At 45.1% G+C, this 24,007-nt stretch overlaps 1 protein-coding gene across 1 annotated transcript in view; it reads right to left on the bottom strand.

Moving 5' to 3' along the window:
* The window catches only part of col27a1a (collagen, type XXVII, alpha 1a), a gene marked incomplete at both ends in the record, with an annotated part of 366,083 nt that overhangs the window by 31,543 nt on the left and 310,533 nt on the right, over window positions 1-24,007 (bottom strand). The window contains 7 exons of the mRNA XM_084160593.1: window positions 612-674; window positions 3,848-3,901; window positions 4,086-4,193; window positions 4,476-4,583; window positions 13,133-13,240; window positions 17,977-18,030; window positions 18,463-18,516. Of these exons, the coding sequence (XP_084016719.1) occupies window positions 612-674; window positions 3,848-3,901; window positions 4,086-4,193; window positions 4,476-4,583; window positions 13,133-13,240; window positions 17,977-18,030; window positions 18,463-18,516 (549 nt within the window). The remainder of the gene's footprint in view (window positions 1-611; window positions 675-3,847; window positions 3,902-4,085; window positions 4,194-4,475; window positions 4,584-13,132; window positions 13,241-17,976; window positions 18,031-18,462; window positions 18,517-24,007) is intronic.

Below are 24,007 nucleotides of genomic sequence, written 5' to 3'. Positions count from 1 at the left end.
TCTGAATAGAAAAAATGTGGTACGATACTGTTGTGTTCCGCCTACAGGAGTCCCACTAGAAAATGTGTTGGGTTACTTTAGTGTGCCTCTTTGCCACTGTCTAATAACGGATGTAAAAAAAAGAAAGAAAAAAAGAACATGATCGCAAAAATTAATTATGTGATAATTATTTCTGACGTATTTAGGTGGGCCACAAGGGGGTCCAAGCTTGTTGCCACAGGGGCACTGCTATTTTAGTGTATTTTCTCTAGCAGCAGCAAGGGAAATACTTTTTCACACAGATGTTTCAGACAAAGCCTTCTCCTGTGTGTGCAATCACTGAACCAATCATGGAATAGTCCCAAAAGTGCTAACCCAGCCATCTGGCACTTAAGGCAGGCTAAATCGAACACTCATGGAGGTTTCCCAGACACAGATTAAGCCTGGTCGTATACTAAAAAGCAACCTCAAAAACCCTACCTCCAGAGTGCTTTTTCATCCAGGACTAGGCTTGATCTGTGTCCGGGAAACTGAACCTCAAAGTATTTGAAAGAAAACAAATACTACTTGAACCCAGGTTTGGTAGAGATAGCATGCCGGAAATTACTAGTCTACAAAAGGCCTCTACTTACCATTGTGCCCTGTGGTCCTTTTGGTCCCTGTATGCCCTTTGGTCCCAAGTCACCTGGAGGCCCCTGGAAACATAAATTACAAACATTTACACAATCAGTATAACTTCATGTGCAACACATTTATTACCCCCCCATTCAAAGTATAGTCATGATCTTAATAACTATCGCCCCATTTCAAGGCTTCCTTGTCTAGCTAAGATTCTTGAAACCTTGGTAAATTTACAACTTTGCAATTTTTTATCTGAGAAATGTATTTTGAATGTAAACCAATCAGGGTTTAGGCCTGGGCATAGCACTATTAGAGCAAGCACTTAGTTGTTAATTATCTTGTCAATGCTTTAGACACTAAAATGAAATGATCTGCTTTGTTTGTGGACCTGTCAAAAGCATAATGGTTCCACCTCCATGTTTGACGGTGGGGATGGTGTTCTTGGGGTCATAGGCAGCATTCCTCCTCCTCCAAACACGGCGAGTTGAGTTGATGCCAAAGAGCTCGATTTTGGTCTCATCTGACCACAACACATTCACCCAGTTCTCCTCTGAATCATTCAGATGTTCATTGGCAAACTTCAGACTGGCCTGTATATGTGCTTTCTTGAGCAGGGGGACCTTGCGGGCGCTGCAGGATTTCAGTCCTTCACGGCGTAGTGTGTTACCAATTGTTTTCTTGGTGACTATGGTCCCAGCTGCCTTGAGATAATTGACAAGATCGTCCTGTGTAGTTCTGGGCTGATTCCTCACCGTTCTCATGATCATTGCAACTCCACGAGGTGAGATCTTGCATGGAGCCCCAGGCCGAGGGAGATTGACAGTTCTTTTGTGTTTCTTCCATTTGCGAATAATCGCACCAACTGTTGTCACCTTCTCACCAAGCTGGTCTTGTAGCCCATTCCAGCCTTGTGTAGGTCTACAATCTTGTCCCTGACATCCTTGGAGAGCTCTTTGGTCTTGGCCATGGTGGAGAGTTTGGAATCTGATTGATTGATTGCTTCTGTGGACAGGTGTTTTTTATACAGGTAACAAGCTGAGATTAGGAGCACTCCTTTTAAGAGTGTGCTCCTAATCTCAGCTCGTTACCTGTATAAAAGACACCTGGGAGCCAGACATCTTTCTGATTGAGAGGGGGTCAAATACTTATTTCCCTCATTAAAATGCAAATCAATTTATAACATTTTTGACATTAGTTTTTCTGGATTTTTTTGTTGTTATGCTGTCTCTCACTGTTCAAATAAACCTACCATTAAAATGATAGACTGATAATTTCTTTGTCAGTGGGCAAACGTACAAAATCAGCAGGGGATCAAATACTTATTTCCCTCACTGTATGTGGATGTACACAATTGCCCCGACTGCTGAACTGGCTGTGACAAGGCTACATTCCGATTTTGCAGTTGTGCAGGAAGCCCTTACTGATTTAAATTCGTATTTAATATGGGCAAAACTAAATACATGTTGTCTCAAGTTCTTGTAAGACTATATCAGTTGGATTGCATATTTACTCATCGGAATGTTCTATAATCGAACGAGTCCCTGCATAGAAATATCTTGGTATTTGGGTTGATAATGATTTATCGTTTAAAAAACATACGACTGAGCTTGTTAAAAAAATAAGATTTAAAGCTGGCTTTTTTTTTACAGAAACAGATCTTGTCTCTCTCTAGTCAGCAGGAAGCAGATTGTGCAGTCAACCTTTCTACCTGTTCTTGATTATGGTGATACTATTTATTAAAGTGCAGCTGCCTCTACTCTTAAACCCTTGGATTCATTTTTTATAGTGCCTTTCGTTTTATCACGAGACAGTTTTATTACTCATCACTGTTTTCTTTACCAAAAGGTTGGCGTCACATAAATCACATAATTACGCTCTTTTTGCTTTCAAAGCCCTGCTCCACAAACCTCCGACTTACCTAACAAGTTCTCAAACCTGTTCACAGGGTTGGTTAACTCTGGAGACTCATTCAGAGTCTAGAGAGTTAGGTAAATTAGCCTTTAATTTCCTTACACCTCATGTGTGGAATGATCTACATTACACTTTCAAATTGGAGGAATTGGTGCCTCTAGGGCATTTCAGACGGTTGTTAGGGGACCGTTTTACTGAAGAATGTGTATGTTCTTTATGATTGTGTTTTGCTTTTCGTATATTTTTGTGTGTAATAGCGTGTATTGTATTGTGTTTATTGTATTTTGATGTGTGGTGCTATACAGGGCTCATCTGGAAAAGAGACCTTGGTCTCAGCATTGACTCCCTGTCAAAATGTGGATGCTACCATGATTATGAACAACCCTGAATGAATCATCAATAATGATGAGTGAGAAAGTTACAGAGGCATAAATATCATACCACTCCCCCCACCCCAAATGCTAACTTCTCCTGTTATTGTAATGGTGAGAGGTTAGCATGTCTTGGGGGTATGATATTTGTGCATCTGTAACTTTCTGTCTCATCATTATTCACGATTCATTCAGGACTATCCGTAATCATGGTAGCATCCACATTAACGTAGAAGTGTTTAGAAACATATTATCTTCTTATTTACAATACAGGTGACTCAAAAATGACACAATACATTATTTACCATTAATTTCTATTGGGCACAAAATAATCTGGAATATTGAACCTAATACTAAACTTCTAACTACTTTAATACGCATATAAGTGAATTTGTCCCAATACTTTTGGTCTCCTAAAATGGGGGGACTATGTACAAAAAGTGCTGTAATTTCTAAATGGTTCACCAGATCTGGATGAAAATACCCTCAAATTAAAGATGACAGTCTGCACTTTAACGTCAATCATTGTATCATTTCAAATCCTAAGTGCTGGAGTACAGAGCCAAAGCAACGAAACGTGTCACTGTCCCAATACTTTTGGAGCTCACTTTATGTGGTTGTCCCACCTAGCTATTTTAAGATCTGAACTGGACTGTGTGGTACGAGGTCGCCATCTACTGGCGGTGGAAGGACACTGTTTTTTGCTAACTCAACTTTTTTCCTGAACATTATTAAGGACTTTTTTATTGGTGCATTTCTGGAATAAAATAAGTATTTGTATTCTACTCCAGTCTCGATCTCCTCCTTGGTAATTGTTTCACTGCTGTCCCTGCCAAGAAAAGACCCCTGTCTTATTCTAACTTATCTGTGTTCCTAGGGCTCATAACCACACATAGGTGGTGTAGTTCGGCTACATTACATATACCCCTCAGCTGCCTGACATGTGCATGTGTGTATGAACCCACCGTTGGTCCAAAAACTCCCAGTATTCCTGGAAAACCTGGTTCTCCTGTATCGCCCTGAAACAGAGCAAAAACACCAGTTAAGATGTGGCCCCAACAATGGGGGGCAACAACATCCATCAATAGACCTACATCAGAAAAGAGAAGAAACCTATTACAGGAACCATGCTATGTGAGCATTACCAGTATCATCAATGTCAATATTGATCTATATAACTGTTGTGAGGTGGCTGAAACTTACAGGTTGTCCTTTGGGCCCCTGGTCCCCCTGTGGCCCTGGCAGTCCCATCCCACCCTTAAAGCCTCTCTTCCCCGAGGGTCCTGCCTGGCCTTGGAGGCCCCTTTCACCCTGGGGGAAGAAATCACATAGAGCCAACTGACATGAAGAATAGTAGTATGGAGTAGGTGCCTATTACTCAACAATAACGTTCCAGTAATGTTTCTAGAATCAAGACATTCTTTAAGTTGGGCTTAATTACATTTTAATTCAGGGGATGAATCGAAAAGGATTTAATGACCATTTTACAATTATTGAATTGGAATTGTCATTCACTTATCCTTAGCCTATGTTTACACCGTGATGAAAACCCTTCCTCCATACACTCAAATACACCATTTCCATCTCTCTTACCTTTGGTCCGAAGGTTCCCTGATCGCCCGGCAGTCCCGGCCCGCCCACTTTTCCACGGTAACCAGCTATGCCAGGGAGACCGAACTCACCATCGTCACCATGCTCGCCCTACAGAGAGAGAGAGAGTATATTTTTTGTACTGTATTGTCCTGTTTATCATTATTATTCATTGGGTATTCTTATTGTGGAGAATGCGAAGCAGGAGCCCCAGCTTCCATCTTCGACATACTGCTTCTTCTTATTATTATTCTTTAGCACGCTACTCCTCTTACACCGTTTAAGCTAGAAATGCCGTTCAAACTTTAAAACGTGGAGAATGGTCTCGCTTGAGTTGCTTGTATATAACTTTTTGATATATTTTTATACTTTTTTTTGTCCTTATTTTCATGGCAGTTCCTCAACATTCTAAAGCTCCCCATTGTGACATCATCACTTCCAACTTCCATTCACTGATAATGCAACAATTAAGCAATAAGGTCCGAGGAGGTGTGGTATATGGCCAATATAGCACAGCTAATGGCTGTTCTTATGCATGACGCAACGCGGATTGCCTGGACACAGCCCTTAGCCGTGGTATATTGGCCATATATCACAAACCCCCGAGGTGCCTTATTGCTATTATAAACTGTTTACCAATGTAATTAGAGCAGTAAAAATACATGTTTTGTCATACGCATGGTATGCGGTCTGATATACCATGGCTGTCAGCCAATCAGCATTCAGGGCTCGAACCACCCAGTTTATAATACAACTTTTGACACAAATCAGCTACTTTGACCACTTTTCTAATAACTTAGACAAAAAGTTAGAGGGTATGACATCTTGGTCTACTTGTCTGCTATTCAAATTTGAAATAATAACAGAAATATCCGATACGGATCTAACAATACAGCTGTTTTGGTAACCGCATCAACAACATCTTCTGTAACTTTTTGGATGTTTTGACCACTTCCCCAACAAGTTCGACAAAAAGTTAGAGGGTCTGACATCTTCGTCTACTTCTCTGCTATTCAAATCTGGCTACGGAACCAAAATATCCACTATGGCTCTAATGATACAGCTGTTTTAGTAACTGTGTTAACACATTTTGTCCCAACTTTTTCCAAACAACTGCCGTTTTTGACCACTCCCCCAACATGTCAGACAAAAACTTAGAGCGTATGAAATCTTCCTCGCCTTCCCTGCTTTTCAAATCAGAAAATAATAGGAATAGTGTCACCAATCAGTAGATAAATCTGTTTTAGTAACCCATCAACTTTCTATACTGAACAAAAATATAAACGCAACATGAAACAACTTCAACAATTTGACTGAGTCAGTTCATATAAGGAAATCAGTCAATTCAAATAAATTCATTATTCCCTAATCTATGGATTTCACATGACTGGGTAGGGGTGCAGCCATGGGTGGGCCTGGGAGGGCATAAACCCACCCACTTGGGAGCCAGGCGCACCCACTGGGGAGCCTCAAAGCGAGCATAAAAGGCATTTAGCTCGTCTGACAAGGCACCGTAGTCTGACAACTTGGATGGAATATTACTGAGGATAATAGCGGACGATATTGCCACTCTTATATGCGATATCGTCAATCTAAGCCTACTAGAAAGTGTGTGCCCTCAGGCCTGGAGGGAAGCAAAAGTACACTGAACAAAAATATAAACGCAACATGTAAAGTGCTGGTCCCATGTTTCATGAGCTGAAATAAAAGATCCCAGAAATGATCCATATGCACAATAAGGGGGGTGCAGAGGGGTATTTCTGTCTGTAATAAAGCCCTTTTGTGTGGAAAAACTCATTCTGATTGGCTGGGCCTGGCTTCCCAGTGGGTTGGCCTGGCTCCCAAGTTGGTGGGCCTATGCCATCCCAGGCCCATCCCTAGCTGCGCCCTTGCCCAGTCATGTGAAATCCATAGATTAGGGACTAATGAATTTATACAAATTGACTGATTTCCTTATATGAACTGTAACTCAACAAAATCTTTGAAATTGTTTATAGGTAAGTGTAGGGAAGGACATTCAATAAGCACTTACACAAATTACTGATGATTGGTTGAGAGAAATTGATAATAAAAAGATTGTGGGAGCTGTTTTATTAGACTTCAGTGCAGCTTTTGACATTATCCATCATAGTCTGCTGATGGAAAAACATATTTGTTATGGCTTTACACCCCCTCCTATATTGTGGAGAAAGAGTTACCTGTCTAACACAGAGGGTGTTCTTTAATGGAAGTCTCTCCAACATAATCCAGGTAGAATCAGGAATTCCCCAGGGCAGCTGTCTAGGCCCCTTACTTTTTTCAATATTTACTAACGACATGCCATTGGCCTTGAGTAAAGCCAGTATGTCTATGTATGCATATGACTCAACACTATACATGCCAGCTACTACAACTACTGAAAAAGACAACTACTGGCCACAACCAAACAACAACTGACCACACAACTACTGACAACAACTACTCACTACAACATCACTACAACAGACCACAACCCCAGAACTACTGACCACAACCACACAGCTACTAACCACACAACTACTGACCACAACTACTGACCACACCACAACTACTGACTACAACTCCTGACCACAACTCCTAACCACAACCACATAACTCTTGACCTCAACTACTGAGAAGAACCACACAACTACTGACCACAACCACGCAAATAGTGACCACACAACTACTGAACAACACAACTACTGACCACAAACACACAACTATTGACCACACAACTACTGACAAAGACAAGTACTGACCACCACCACACATCAACTGACCAAACAACTACTGACCACAACCACTGAACAAAACTACTGACCACACAACACAACTATTGACTCCACAACTACTGAAAAAGACAACTACTCACCACAACCACTGAACCACACATCATCTGACCACAACCACTGAACAAAACTCCTGACCACAACTACTGACCATAACCACATAACTACAGACAACACAACCACACAACTATTGACCTCGCAATTACTGAAAAAGATAACTACTGACCACAACCACAACTACTCACTACAACACAACTACTGACCACAAACACACAACTATTGACCACACAACTACTGACAAAGACAAGTACTGACTACAACCACACAACAACTGACCAAACAACTACTGACCACAACCACTGAACAAAACTACAGACAACACATCCACACAACTATTGACCTAGCAATTACTGAAAAAGATAACTACTGACCACAACCACAACTACTCACTACAACACAACTACAGACCACAACTACTGACCACAATTACTGACCACAACCACACAACTACTGACAACAACTACACAGCTACTGACTACACAACTCCTGTCCACAACTACTGACCACAACACAACTACTGACCACACCTACTGACCATAACTACTGACCACAACTACTGACCACAACTACTGACCACACAACTACTGACCACAACACAATTACCACAACTACTGACCACAACTACTGACCACAACTCCTGACCACAACCACACAACTACTGACCACAACCACACAAATAGTGACCAGAAGACTACTAACCACACAACTACTGACCACAACCACACAACTATTGACACACAACTACTGACAAAGACAACTACTGACCACAGCCACACAACAACTGACCACACAAATACTGACCACAACCACTGAACAAAACTACTGACCACACAACTACTGACCCCATTAACACTACTATTGACCAGGCAACTACTGAAAAAGACAACTACTGACCACAACCACACAACAACTGACCACACAACTACTGACCACAACCACACAACTACTGAACACAACTCCTGACCACAACTACTAACCACAACCACACAACTACTGACCACAACAACACAACTATTGACCACATAACTACTGAAAAAGACAACTACTGACCACAACCACACAACTACTGAACCACACAACTACTGACCACAACCACACAACTACTGAACACAACTCCTGACCACAACTACTAACCACAACCACATGACTACTGACCACAGCCACACAAATAGTGACCACAAAACTACTGAACCACACAACTACTGACCACAACCACATGACCACACAACTACTGACCACAACCACTGAACAAAACTACTGACCACACAACACCACAACTGTTGACCACACAACTACTGAAAAAGTCAACTACTGACCACAACAGCTGACCACACAACTACTGACCACAACTACTGACCATAACCATACAACTAATGACCACACCTACTGACCACACAACTACTGAACCACACAACTACTGAACCACACAACTACTGACCACAACCACACAAATAGTGAACACAAGACTACTAACCACACAACTACTGACCACAACCACACAACTATTGACACACAACTACTGTCAAAGACAACTACTGACCACAGCCACACAACAACTGACCACACAACTACTGACCACAACCACACAACTACTGAACACAACTCCTGACCACAACTACTAACCACAACCACACAACTACTGACCACAACAACACAACTATTGACCACACAACTACTGAAAAAGACAACTACTGACCACAACCACACAACTACTGAACCACACAACTACTGACCACAACCACACAACTACTGAACACAACTCCTGACCACAACTACTAACCACAATGTCACACCCTGGTTCTGGGACTCATTATGTTGAGCCAGGGTGTGTTCATTCATTGGGTGTATTTCTATGTTGGTATTTCTGTTGGGTTCATTTCTATGTTTGAATGAATGACTCCCAATCAGAGGCAACGAGTGTCAGCTGTGTGCTGGTTGTCTCTGATTGGGAGCCATATTTAACTGTCTGTGTTTCACTTTGTGTTTTGTGGGTTTTTGTTCCTAGTCAGTCATTGTCACTGTGGACTTCACGAATCGTGTTTTGTTTGTAGTTAGAAACTTTAATTAAATAAAGTCATGTTTATTTCACACGCTGCGCCTTGGTCTACTTCGCTACTAGACGATCGTGACAGAAAAACCCACCATACAACGACCAAGCAGCGTGTCCAGGAGCAGGCAGCCTGGTCATGGGAGGAAGCGCCAGGAAAGGAGATGGAGAGGCTGGCGATGGCCCAGGTGGGCAAAGTGTGGTCCTGGGAGGACATGCTCGGGGGCAAGGGACCTTGGGGTAGGATCAAGGCCCTGGCGAGAGAGGAGCAGCGGCATCAGCAGTGCCATCGTCGGACGGACGAGAGGCACCCCCAATAATTTTTTAGGGGGGGGCACACGGCATGGGCCACTGGGCAGCAGGAGGCTGCCACAGGGCGAAATAGGAGAAGAGGAGAGAAGGCCACCGGGTTACGGGAGCCATTGGCGAGAGGAGGGAAGGAAGTCGTAGAGGCACGGCGAGAGGGACTGAGGTGTATTGCCAGTCCGGTCCGGCCCGTTCCTGATCCCCATTTAAAGCCAGTGGTGTGTGTTCCCAGTACGGTCCGGCCTGTCCCTGCTCCACGCACCAAACCTACGGTGTGCGTCGACAGCCCTGCCCGGCCTGTTCCTGCTCCACGCACCAAGCCTACGGTGTGCGTCGCCAGCCCAGCCCGGCCTGTCCCTGCTCCACGCACCAAACCTACGGTGTGCGTCGCCAGCCCAGCCCGGCCTGTCCCTGCTCCACGCATCAAACCTACGGTGTGCGTCGCCAGCCCAGCCCGGCCTGTCCCTGCTCCACGCATCAAACCTACGGTGTGCGTCGCCAGCCCTGCCCGGCCTGTCCCTGCTCCGCGCACCAAGCCTACGGTGTGCGTCGACAGCCCTGCCCGGCCTGTTCCTGCTCCACGCACCAAGCCTACGGTGTGCGTCGCCAGCCCAGCCCGGCCTGTCCCTGCTCCACGCACCAAACCTACGGTGTGCATCGCCAGCCCAGCCCGGCCTGTCCCTGCTCCACGCACCAAGCCTACGGTGTGCGTCGACAGCCCTGCCCGGCCTGTTCCTGCTCCACGCACCAAGCCTACGGTGTGCGTCGCCAGCCCAGCCCGGCCTGTTCCTGCTCCACGCACCAAACCTACGGTGTGCGTCGCCAGCCCAGCCCGGCCTGTCCCTGCTCCACGCACCAAGCCTACGGTGTGCGTCGACAGTCCTGTCCGGCCTGTCCCTGCTCCACGCACCAAGCCTACGGTGTGCGTCGACAGCCCAGCCCGGCCTGTCCCTGCTCCACGCACCAAGCCTACGGTGTGCGTCGTCAGCCTGGTCCAGCCCGTTCCTGCCACTCGCACCAAGCCAGGGGTGCGAGTCGTCAGCCTGGTCCAGCCCGTTCCTGCCACTCGCACCAAGCCAGGGGTGCGAGTCGTCAGCCTGGTAAGACCGGTCAGCTGCTCCACAACGGAGCGTAAGCAATCCGCTCCGTCAATGTCCAGTCCAGATCCAGCCAGCGGGGTCAGACCGGACCAGGGGCGCTATGGGGGGTTGATTGGAGGGTGGTGGGCAAGGCCGGAGCCAGAACCGCCGCCGAGGAGGTATGCCCACCCAGCCCTCCCCTGTTTAGCTCTTATTGAGGCGCGGTCGCAGTCCGCGCCTTTAGGGGGGGGTACTGTCACACCCTGGTTCTGGGACTCATTATGTTGAGCCAGGGTGTGTTCATTCATTGGGTGTATTTCTATGTTGGTATTTCTGTTGGGTTCATTTCTATGTTTGAATGAATGACTCCCAATCAGAGGCAACGAGTGTCAGCTGTGTGCTGGTTGTCTCTGATTGGGAGCCATATTTAACTGTCTGTGTTTCACTTTGTGTTTTGTGGGTTTTTGTTCCTAGTCAGTCATTGTCACTGTGGACTTCACGAATCGTTATTTGTTTTGTTGTTTCGTGTTTCGCTTTAATTAAATAAAGCATCATGTTCGTGCAACACGCTGCGCTTTGGTCCGCTTCCTGTAACGACGATCGTGACACACAACCACACGACTACTGACCACAACCACACAAATAGTGACCACAAAACTACTGAACCACACAACTACTGACCACAACCACATAACTATTGAGCACACAACAACTGACCACACAACTACTGACCACAACCACTGAACAAAACTACTGACCACACAACACCACAACTGTTGACCACACAACTACTGAAAAAGTCAACTACTGACCACAACAGCTGACCATACAACTACTGACTACAACTATTAACCACAACCACACGACTACTGACCACAACCACACAAATAGTGACCACAAAACTACTGAACCACACAACTACTGACCACAACCACATAACTATTGAGCACACAACAACTGACCACACAACTACTGACCACAACCACTGAACAAAACTACTGACCACACAACACCACAACTGTTGACCACACAACTACTGAAAAAGTCAACTACTGACCACAACAGCTGACCATACAACTACTGACCACAACTACTGACCATAACCATACAACCACACAACTACTGCCCACACAACTACTGCTCAGAACTACTGAACCACAACTACTGACCACAAAATGACTGACGACTACTGACCACAACTACTAACTACAACTACTGATCACAACCACACAACTACTGGCCACAACTACTGAACTACACAACTACTGACCACAACCACACAACTACTGAACCACACAACCGTCTTACTAAAACTACTGACCACTACTGACCACAACTACTGACCACAACTACTGATCACAAAGACAAAACTAATGACCACAACTACTGACCACACAACTACTGACCACAACTACTGACCTAACCTAATGACCACAACCACACAACTACTAACCACAACTACTGACCACAAATGCTAACCACAACCACCCAACTACTGACCACAACTACTGATCACAAAGACAAAACTAATGACCACAACTACTGACCACACAACTACTGACCACAACTACTGACCTAACCTACTGACCACAACCACACAAATACTAACCACAACTACTGACCACAAATACTAACCACAACCACCCAACTACTGACCACACACCTACTGACCACAACCACACAACTACTGACCACACAACTACTGACCACAACCACACAACTACTGACCACAACTACTGAACCACTCAACTACTGACCACACAACTACTGACCACAACCACACAACTACTGACCACACAACTACTGACCACAACCACACAACTACTGACCACTACTACTGACAGCAACTACTGTCCAAAACTACTGACCACAACTGACTATCGATGGCCATTTGAAATTATTTCACTATTCAAATAGTATAATTAAAGTACAACTTTTTAAACGTCTTCCACTACCACAAAAATACTTTTAAAGACCCCCACAACTTTACTTGTAAAGTTACCATCTAGTTCGTATTATTTATTTCGGCCATCATGATTCAACTAGTTAATTAAGTTAATAGTTGTCTAATTACTTACAAATTCTCATAAATGTTCCCAAATGTTTTTCTTGTGTCTTGGTGAATTGTTCAACCATTTTTCTTTGGCAATATGAATGTGTAATTTTGCTTTACTACACGGTATAACATTGCTTTATTACAGTGCATTGTTATAATTGGTTCTAAGTTAGGTACAGTCTTCTTAATCATGACTAGCACATTGCTTTACCATAGACACCTACGAATTTGAATTTCGTGAATTGTTGTATATTTATAATGTGCTGCCCTTACCAAAATTTCCACAAGTGGTAAGGCACTCTCTCTCCACATGCTCTACTCACTGGCATGCCTTTGGACCCGTCCTTCCCTGAGACTCCGTCTACACCTGGCACGCCCTCCAGCCCCTCTCGCCCCACCACGCCTCTCGGGCCATGGAGACCAACCACACCCTGAGGAAGAAGAAAGACAAAAGAAGGAAGAAGGATAAAGAAAAAGGACGAGCCATCAGCACCAAATGTGTGAGTATTCCCTGTCAAGTTTTTGGTGTGAGCTGGTGTTGTATCTTTCTCACATATCACAGGAATCTTATAATTAATATGGCTGACTATCAATGTAACCAGGTTTAGTACAGCACTGCAAGGTTTTACACAGTCAAATGTGAAAAATAATTTCATTTTTAATAAAGAACTGTACAAATGATACATCTGATACAAAGAAATATTTAAAAAATGTATCAATACAGTAACATAAGATCAGTTTGCAAAATATACAGGATACGAATGTTCCATTCCAGCTAATCAATGGATATAAGTCGCTCTGGATAAGAGCGTCTGCTAAATGACTAAAATGTAAATGTAAATGTATATAGTAGTTGTGTGGTTGTGATATATATATCTAAAAACTATTAATGAAAAATCTGAGAACAGGACAATTTTACACCCACATAAAGGACTCCTAAGCATTCATTTCTGATGAAAAAACACAAATGTGAAAAAATGGTGGACATAGCGTTTAGGAATGAAACCCCTCAGCTGATGCTACATACAGTGGGGAGAACAAGTATTTGATACACTGCCGATTTTGCAGGTTTTCCTACTTACAAAGCATGTAGAGGTCTGTAATTTTTATCATAGGTACACTTCAACTGTGAGAGACGGAATCTAAAACAAAAATCCAGAAAATCACATTGTATGATTTTTATGTAATTAATTTGCATTTTATTGCATGACATAAGTATTTGATACATCAGAAAAGCAGAACTTAATATTTGGTACAGAAACCTTTGTTTGCAATTACAGAGATCATACGTTTCCTGTAGGTCTTGACCAGGTTTGCACACACTGCAGCAGGGATTTTGGCCCACTCCTCCATACAGACCTTCTCCAGATTCTTCAGGTTTCGGGGCTGTCGCTGGGCAATACAGACTTTTAGCTCCCTCCAAAGATTTTCTATTGAGTTCAGGTCTGGAGACTGGCTAGGCCACTCCAGGACCTTGAGATGCTTCTTATGGAGCCACTCCTTAGTTGCCCTGGCTGTGTGTTTCGGGTCGTTGTCATGCTGGAAGACCCAGCCACGACCCATCTTCAATGCTCTTACTGAGGGAAGGAGGTTGTTGGCCAAGATCTCGCGATACATGGCCCCATCCATCCTCCCCTCAATACGGTACAGTTGTCCTGTCCCCTTTGCAGAAAAGCATCCCCAAAGAATGATGTTTCCACCTCCATGCTTCACGGTTGGGATGGTGTTCTTGGGGTTGTACTCATCCTTCTTCTTCCTCCAAACACGGCGAGTGGAGTTTAGACCAAAAAGCTCTATTTTTGTCTCATCAGACCACATGACCTTCTCCCATTCCTCCTCTGGATCATCCAGATGGTCATTGGCAAACTTCAGATGGGCCTGGACATGCGCTGGCTTGAGCAGGGGGACCTTGCATGCGCTACAGGATTTTAATCCATGACGGCGTAGTGTGTTACTAATGGTTTTCTTTGAGACTGTGGTCCCAGCTCTCTTCAGGTCATTGACTAGGTCCTGCCGTGTAGTTCTGGGCTGATCCCTCACCTTCCTCATGATCATTGATGCCCCACGAGGTGAGATCTTGCATGGAGCCCCAGACCGAGGGTGATTGACCGTCATCTTGAACTTCTTCCATTTTCTAATAATTGCGCCAACAGTTGTTGCCTTCTCACCAAGCTGCTTGCCTATTGTCCTGTAGCCCATCCCAGCCTTGTGCAGGTCTACAATTGTATCCCTGATGTCCTTACACATCTCTCTGGTCTTGGCCATTGTGGAGAGGTTGGAGTCTGTTTGATTGAGTGTGTGGACAGGTGTCTTTTATACAGGTAACGAGTTCAAACAGGTGCAGTTAATACAGGTAATGAGTGGAGAACAGGAGGGCTTCTTAAAGAAAAACTAACAGGTCTGTGAGAGACGGAATTCTTACTGATTGGTAGGTGATCAAATACTTATGTCATGCAATAAAATTCAAATTAATTACTTAAAAATCATACAATGTGATTTTCTGGATTTTTGTTTTAGATTCCGTCTCTCACAGTTGAAGTGTACCTATGATAAAAAATTACAGACCTCTACATGCTTTGTAAGTAGGAAAACCTGCAAAATCGGCAGTGTATCAAATACTTGTTCTCCCCACTGTAAGTGACGTCTGACAAACAGTGCAATTGAAATCAAGGTGAGATGCACAACTAAACTCTGATTTGAACTTTAGCAAACAAACCAGTTTCTCTCTATGACAGTTCTGTCTATGCTGTTTTTGTTCCACTCAGGTTTTGAAGATCAGCCATGAAAACCTTTAGAAAACACGATTATCTAGAAAATCTGTCACCAAAATTGAATGGTATGGCACAGCTGAGTATAAGACTAAGGGCTAGATTCAATCAGATTCCCACTAGCCAACACACGCTTGCCAGAACTGCATTATAGCTGTCAAACCCACATCTCGGCATTATACCTAAAGCGGACATTGCCATTGGCTGCACAGAGTCGCATTAGTAGAATTCCCATACAGCCTTGTCTACAAGTTCGAACACAGGAATGTGAGATGTAATCTACACCTCAATTAGGCTGATAGAAATCCAAATGTTTTTGTTTAATGATTTTAAATTTGAGTGTAATTATTTCTATATACCTTACACTTTCTTGTTCTGAACTTCTAACGCGAGTTGGTTGTGGCTTAGTGGCAATGACCACAAGAGCAGCCACTCACCAATTTGACAGCTCCAACGCATTTACACCTCTGATATACTGCCTAAATAAAAACAATGATCTGCTATGCAGGTGTCGGTTATCACGGGTTAACGCTGAACTGATTGAATCTAGGCCTTTGTAGGGTGCAAGTCTTTTAAAATTGTTTTTGCATTAGGCCTATGTCAAAGTAGGCTTAGGCTAAATAATTGTCAAATGGTGTATTAAGTTAATGTTGTATAATAATATGCTAATGTGTAAAGAATGTTGCTTATATTCCTTGATACATTATGATTTATATCTTCTAAAACCCGCTCATAAGTTGGTTTTAAAAAATATGATGCTACATAAGTGATGTCTGACAAACAGTGCAATTGAAATCAAGGTGAGATGCACAACCAAACTCTGATTTGAACTTTAGCAAACAAACCCGTTTCTCTCTATGATAGTCTATGACAGTTCTGTCTATGCTGTTTTTGTTCCACTCAAGTTTTGAAGATCAGCCATGAAAACCTTTAGAAAACATGAGGTCATGTCCAACCATTAGCCGAAATACAGCATGCTGTGATATATCATCCATCAGATCCTCCTCTCCACCCTCTCCGAGCTGGGCATCTCCGGCGCGGCTCACTCTTGGATTGCGTCCTACCTGACCGGTCGCTCCTACCAAGTGGCGTGGCGAGAAGTTGTCTCCGCACCATGTGCTCTCACCACTGGTGTCCCCCAGGGCTCAGTTCTAGGCCCTCTCCTATTCTCGCTATACACCAAGTCACTTGGCTCTGTCATATCCTCACATGGCCTCTCCTGTCATTGCTACGCTGACGACACACAACTAATCTTCTCCTTTCCCCCTTCTGATAACCAGGTGGCGAATCACATCTCTGCATGTCTGGCAGACATATCAGTATGGATGATGGATCACCACCTCAAGCTGAACCTTGGCAAGACGGAGCTGCTCTTCCTCCCGGGGAAGGACTGCCTGTTCCATGATCTCGCCATCACGGTTGACAACTCCGTTGTGTCCTCCTCCCAGAGTGCGAAGAGCCTTGGCGTGACCCTGGACAACACCCTGTCGTTCTCCGCTAACATCAAGGCGGTGACCCGATCCTGTAGGTTCATGCTCTACAACATTCAGAGAGTACGACCCTGCCTTACACAGGAAGCGGCACAGGTCCTAATCCAGGCACTTGTCATCTCCCGTCTGGATTACTGCAACTCGCTGTTGGCTGGGCTCCCTGCCTGTGCCATTAAACCCCTACAACTCATCCAGAATGCCGCAGCCCGTCTGGTGTTCAACCTTCCCAAGTTCTCTCACGTCACCCCCCTCCTCCGCACACTCCACTGGCTTCCAGTTGAAGCTCGCATCTGTTACAAGACCATGGTGCTTGCCTATGGAGCTGTGAGGGGAACGGCACCTCCGTACCTTCAGGCTCTGATCAGTCCCTACACCCAAACGAGGGCATTGCGTTCATCCACCTCTGGCCTGCTGGCTCCCCTTCCTCTGCGGAAGCATAGTTCCCGCTCAGCCCAGTCAAAACTGTTCGCTGCTCTGGCACCCCAATGGTGGAACAAGCTCCCTCACGACGCCAGGACAGCGGAGTCACTCACCACCTTCCGGAGACATTTGAAACCCCACCTCTTTAAGGAATACCTGGGATAGGATAAAGTAATCCTTCTACCCCTCCCTTACCCCAAACCACCCCCCCCCCAAAAAATAAATAAATAATAATAATAATAATAATAATAATAATAATAAAAAATATAAAAACAAAAAACAAAAAAATAAAAACACATTGTAAAGTGGTTATCCCACTGGCTATAAGGTGAATGCACCAATTTGTAAGTCGCTCTGGATAAGAGCGTCTGCTAAATGACGTAATTGTAAATGTAAATATATGAAGACTGAAATGTAGCCTAAACAAAATGCTGATAACATAATCAGCCATGGACTAGAGACAGGACCAGAGAGAAATCTACTCCTTACCAGCGATCCTCTGCTTCCAGATTCTCCTCTCTGACCCGGTTTGCCTTTCTGACCCTAAACAGAGAATGAAAGAGAGAGCGAGAGAGAGAAAGAGAGAAACACTGAAAAAAAAAAACAATACTAAATTCACATAGAAATGGCGAAAGGCCCTGTCAAAATGGCATGAGAATGGCTAATGCCCCGGTATGAGTTGTGTATAGTTAAGAGTCAGGGTCATATGTGGATAAATGTGCACTATCTGCACAGTTCAGTAAGTAACATGTTGACAGATAGAACAATAAACACGGCTACATGTTTAGATTTGAACTGATCTTCTGGACATAAGAGAAATGAAAAGCAGATCAACACGCCAAACTTTACGTGGCAGAAAGACGACAGCACACAGGCATACATTCAGATTTTCACTCACAGACACACCCAAACACAAAGACTATGCAATGTTTAGGTGTGTGCAACAAATATGGTGATAATGTTTGACATCCTTACTTGATCTCCTTTGGATCCCTTGGGCCCTTGTTGTGCACGAGGTCCTGGATGTCCCTAGGACATCAGATCAGTGAACATCAGATAAAGGATAGACAGACTTGATGAACAGCAACAAGTATACCATTATTAAAGCACCAATGAATATAGTGTATTTAGATTTCTGACATTAACACATTGACATGATGTACATTTTACCTCAATTACCTCGACTAACCTGTACCCCTGCACATTGACTCGGTACCCCCTGTATATAGCCTCGTTATTGTTATTTTATTTTGTTACTTTTTTAAAACTTTAGTTTATTTAGTCAATATTTTCTTAACTCTTATTTTTCTTAACTGCATTGTTGGTTACGGGCTTGTAAGTAATGATTTCAAGGTCAACACCTGTTATATTCGGCACATGTGACCAATAAAATTTTATTACATTTTATTTGTATCAATAACAGTTTCAAATACCTTTTATTTATATAGAATCTATTTTGACCTTTACCATAGGTTCCTGATTTGGAAATTTGAGCATTAGAAATAGGAACAGACTGAATATGTGTATGTGTCACGATCGTCGTAAGCAACGGACCAAGGCGCAGCGTGAAATGCGTACATCTTTTATTGAGTACTATTAACAATAACAAAACAACAAAATGAAACGTGAAGTCCTCGGTCATAAACACAAACCTACACGGAACAAGATCCCACAAATGACAAGTGCACAACAGGCTGCCTAAGTATGGTTCCCAATCAGAGCCAACAAGACACAGCTGCCTCCGATTGGGAACCACCCCGGCCAACACAGAAACACACAATCAAGAAAAGAACACATAGAAAACAAAACATAGACACTACACATATAAACTAACACCCTGGCTCAACATATAAGAGTCCCCAGAGCCAGGGCGTGACAGTATGTGACAATAATGACAATAATTTGACAATAATTTGAAGGTGTCTAAGCAAGACAATTGGAGTACAACAGTCAAATCAAATCAAATCACATTTTATTGGTCACATACACATATTTAGCAGATGTTATTGCGGGTGTAGCGAAATGCTTGTGTTCCTAGCGCCAACAGTGCAGTAGTATCTAACAATTCACAACAATACACACAAATTTAAAAGTAAAAGAATGGAATTAAGAAATATATAAATATTAGGATGAGCAATGTCATAATGGCATTCACTAAAATACAGTAGAATACAGTATATACACATGAAATGAGTAAAGCAGTATGTAAACATTATTAAAGTGACTAGTGTTCCATTATTAAAGTGGCCAGTGATTCCATGTCTATGTACATAGGGCAGCAGCCTCTAAGGTGCTGGGTTGAGTAACCAGATGGAAGCCGTCTAGTGATGGCTATTTAACAGTCTGATGGCCTTGAGATAGAAGCTGTTTTTCAGTCTCTCGGTCCCAGCTTTGATGCACCGTGGCTCAGGTGGTTGATGTCCTTGATGATATTTTTGGCCTTCCTGTGACATCGGGTGCTGTAGGTATCCTGGAGGACAGGCAGTGTGCCCCCGGTGATGCGTTGGGCAGACCGCACCACCCTCTGAAGAGCCCTGCGGTTGCGGACGGTGCAGTTGCCGTACCTGCCGGTGATACAGCCCGACAGGATGCATTCAATTGTGCGTCTGTAAAAGTTTGTGAGGGTCTTAGGGGCCAAGCTAAAATTCTTCAGCCTCCTGAGGTTGAAGAGGCGCTGAGGATGTGGCTAGGGATTGTCAATGATGTGTACTTGAAGCTTTTCACCTTCTCCACTGTGGTCCCGTTGATGTGGATAGGGACGTGCTCCCTCTGCTGTCTCATGAAGTCCACAATCAGCTCCTTCGTTTTGTTGACGTTGAGGGAGAGATTATTTTCCTGGCACCACTCCGCCAGGGCCCTCACCTCCTCCCTGTAGGCTGTCTCGTCATTGTTGGTAATCAGGCTTACTACTGCTGTGTCGTCTGCAAACTTGATGATTGAGTTGGAGGCGTGCATGGCCACGCAGTCATGGGTGAACAGGGAGTACAGGAGGGGGCTGAGCACGCACCATTGTGGGGCCCCTGTGTTGAGGATCTGTGTAGTGGAGGTGTTGTTTCCTAACTTCACCACCTGGGAGCGGCCCGTCAGGAAGTCCAGGACCCAGTTGCACAGGGTGGGGTTCAGACCCAGGGCCACGAGCTTGGAGGGGACTATGGTGTTGAAGGCTGAGCTATAGTCAATGAACAGCATTCTTACATAGGTATTCCTCTTGTCCAGATGGGATAGGGCAGTGTGCAGTGCGATGGCGATTGCATCGTCTGTGGATCTATTGGGGCGGTATGCAAAATTAAGTGGGTCTAGGGTGTCAGGTAAGGTGGAGGTGATATAATCCTTAACTATCCTCTCAAAGCACTTCATGATGACAGAAGTGAGTGCTAAGGGGCGATAGTCATTTAGTTCAGTTAACTTTGCTTTTTTGGGTACAGTAACAATGGTGGACATCTTGAAGCAAATGGGGACAGCAGAATGGGATAAGGAGAGATCAAATATGTCCGTAAACACTCCAGCCAGCTGGTCTACGCATGCTCTAAGGACACGGCTAGGGATGCCGTCTGGGCCGGCAGCCTTGCGAGGGTTAACATGCTTCAATGTCTTACTCACTTCGGCCACAGTCCGTGATCAAAACAATCTTGAAGCGCGGATTCCGATTGGTCAGACCAGCGTTGTATAGACTTTAGCAGGGGTACTTCCTGTTTGAGTTTCTGCCTATAGGAAGGGAGGAGCAGGCTGGAGTCGTGATCTGATTTGCCAAAATGAGGGCGGGGGAGGGCCTTGTAGCCATCCCGGAAGAGGGAGTAACTGTAAGGGTTGGTGTGAGGCAGGATAGACAGTAGGCAGTAGGCAGAGATGGTGAAACAAGGATCTTTACTGGTGGTCCCGAAGCCAGGATACAAAATAATGGACTTATCACGATAAAAGACAGGCGGAGCAAATAAGTCTCCAAAAACAGGCTGACAGTCAAAATACGAAATACTAACTAAAAAATATAGATGAAAACTCTCTTGGTAAATAGTGTGGTCTACAGCTTATCATGAGATACTCTACCTCAGGCGAGCAAAACCTTGAGACTTCCCTAGTATTAGATTTTATGCAGCAGCTGTTGTTTACAAATATACACAGACCGCCACCCCTTGTCTTACCGGAGTCAGCCGTTCTATCCTGCCGATGTAGCGTATATCCCGCCAGCTGTATGTTATCAATGTCGTCAGCCACGACTCGGTGAAATATAAGTTCTATATCGTGGAGCTCCGCCCCATAGGGGAGCTCTGCTCCTAATGGTTTACCCTCTGCCCTAAGGCAGCAGCAGCCTGAGACAAAATTATGCACACACCTACAGCCAATAGGAGTACAGGTGTCCCTATAAGAGGGGGTGCCTCCCCTCAATCAGCCTCCCTTTTTCTTCAGCGACTGGACTAGACTGAAGAAGCCAAGAAGAGACGAAGAGAAGACTCAGGACGAAGAAAACGCCGTCGATTTTCCAGATCATCGACGTCATCCTACAATGAGCACACCAAGCTTATGCATAGGGTAAGTATTTAACAAAAGCTCTTTTCAGAGCTCAATGTCGCTGTTCCCCTTGGCGGCTGTCGACCCCCCCAACATATGTTTCGTGGGTTGAGGGACACAGCACGCCAGGGACAGCTTCATTAATCCCCCACTATGCGCCAGCTGCGCCCTCCTTTTTTGAAGGAGTGGAAGCAGCGTTGGGCATTTTTAGGGAGGATATTCCTCTTGAGGATGTGCTATCAGTGTTAGTCTCAGCTTCTGAGGCATCATCTGAAGGCGCTGACTCAGGAGATGACAGGGCTATTGGGGAAGAAATGAATATTCTATTGGAACAATTCATTACACTGACCCAGATGTTTAACACCCCTTTTCCTTCGGGAAATTGTGAGGTCATTACATCCCTGGATGATGACGCCACAGCCTCTCTGTGCCTGAATTCTCAGGTCTCATTGAGTGGGCTGCTAAACAGCGGGAGATTAAGCTGCCCCCCATTCCCTCCAACCCGGAAGTGGATATGAGGAAGGGCGGCCGTTACTCTCGCTACAGCTTGGCGTCAGACGGCGGCCTCCAGCAGCAAGGGAGCGGGCCTCGCCCCCCCCCTGCAGCGCCAGAGGTGCCGGCGAGAGAGGTCATTAAAGCGTCATCCTGGCATCACCTGAAGGGCGGCCAGAAGAGACGCCGTTTATGACAGGCGAGGGGGAGAGAACGGAAGACGGCACAGCGCCTGCTGTGACCGAGCCCACTGTCCCCCCCCACTCTACCGTTGAGTGTATGGAGGAGAACGTTTTTTGTTGATGTGTGTAATAAAGAGTTGGCTCTACTTGACACTGTCAAAAAAGAGCCCCTTTTCCATAATACATCCGAGAGCGTTCGACCTTCCTCACTCTCGCTCTCTCTCTTACCACTATGAGTGCAGCTCAGCCCACCATGGTGCGTTGCTGAATGCACACATAAGGCAGGTATATAAAAGGTATTAAGTGTACCTTATAAAGACCTCACTTTACAGACTCCTAGGAGTGCTGTAGTGAGTGTCTCACATAGCAGGCTGCAGTCTCAGCCAGATGATGGCATGATGACGCGACCGCTATTCGGGACGGCGCTCTGTCTCAGGCTAACGCCTCAGTCAGTGCAGTTCAGACCCGTGCTGCGTTCACGGAGGGCCTGATTACTACGGTTACGGGCGTAACCAACGTATCGGCGCCCCCGTTTTCTCTCAGAACGCGCTGATAATAACCACATTGGGGATGGCGCACTATCACAGACTAAGGTCTCTGTTAGTACGACCCAGACCCATGCTGCGTTCAAGAAAGGCCCGATTACCACGGTCACGAAGGTGCCCAGTGTATCGGTGCCCCCACCTTTTTCTGAACGCGCCCAGGCTCACCACACTGAGTGTAGTTCAGCCCACCAGAGGTGCAGAGCTGAACGCACACAGGAGGTGAAAGGAGGAATAATACCTAGACGCCGTCTTGGTTTATCTCAAAGAGACCTCACATTACAGACTCCAAGGAGTACTGTAGTGAGTGCCTCTCATAGCAGGCTGCAGTCTCAGTCAGGAGACATGATGACGCAGCCGCTAGTTGGGGATGGCGCACTATCGCAGACTAAGGTCTCGGTTAGTGCGATTCAGACCCATGCTGCGTTCACGGAGGGCCCGATTACCACGGTGACGAAGGTTCCCAGTGTATCGGCGCCCCCACTTCTTTCTGAACGCGCTAATACTCACCACACTGAGCGTAGTTCAGCCCACCAGAGGTGCAGAGCTGAATGCACACAGGAGGTGAAGGGAGGAAAGATACCAAGACACCGTCTTGGCTTATCTCAAAGAGACCTCACATTACAGACCCCAAGGAGTACTGTAGTGAGTGTCTCTCATAGCAGGCTGCAGTCTCAGTCAGGAGACATGATGACGCAGCCGCTATTTGGGGATGGCGCACTATCGCAGACTAAGGTCTCGGTTAGTGCGATTCAGACCCATGCTGCGTTCACGGAGGGCCCGATTACCACGGTCATG

The sequence above is a fragment of the Coregonus lavaretus genome, assembly GCF_964263955.1.
Source record: "Coregonus lavaretus genome assembly, chromosome: 4".
Classification (NCBI taxonomy): Eukaryota; Metazoa; Chordata; class Actinopteri; order Salmoniformes; family Salmonidae; genus Coregonus; species Coregonus lavaretus.
This window is presented reverse-complemented; position numbering and strand designations above follow the sequence as displayed.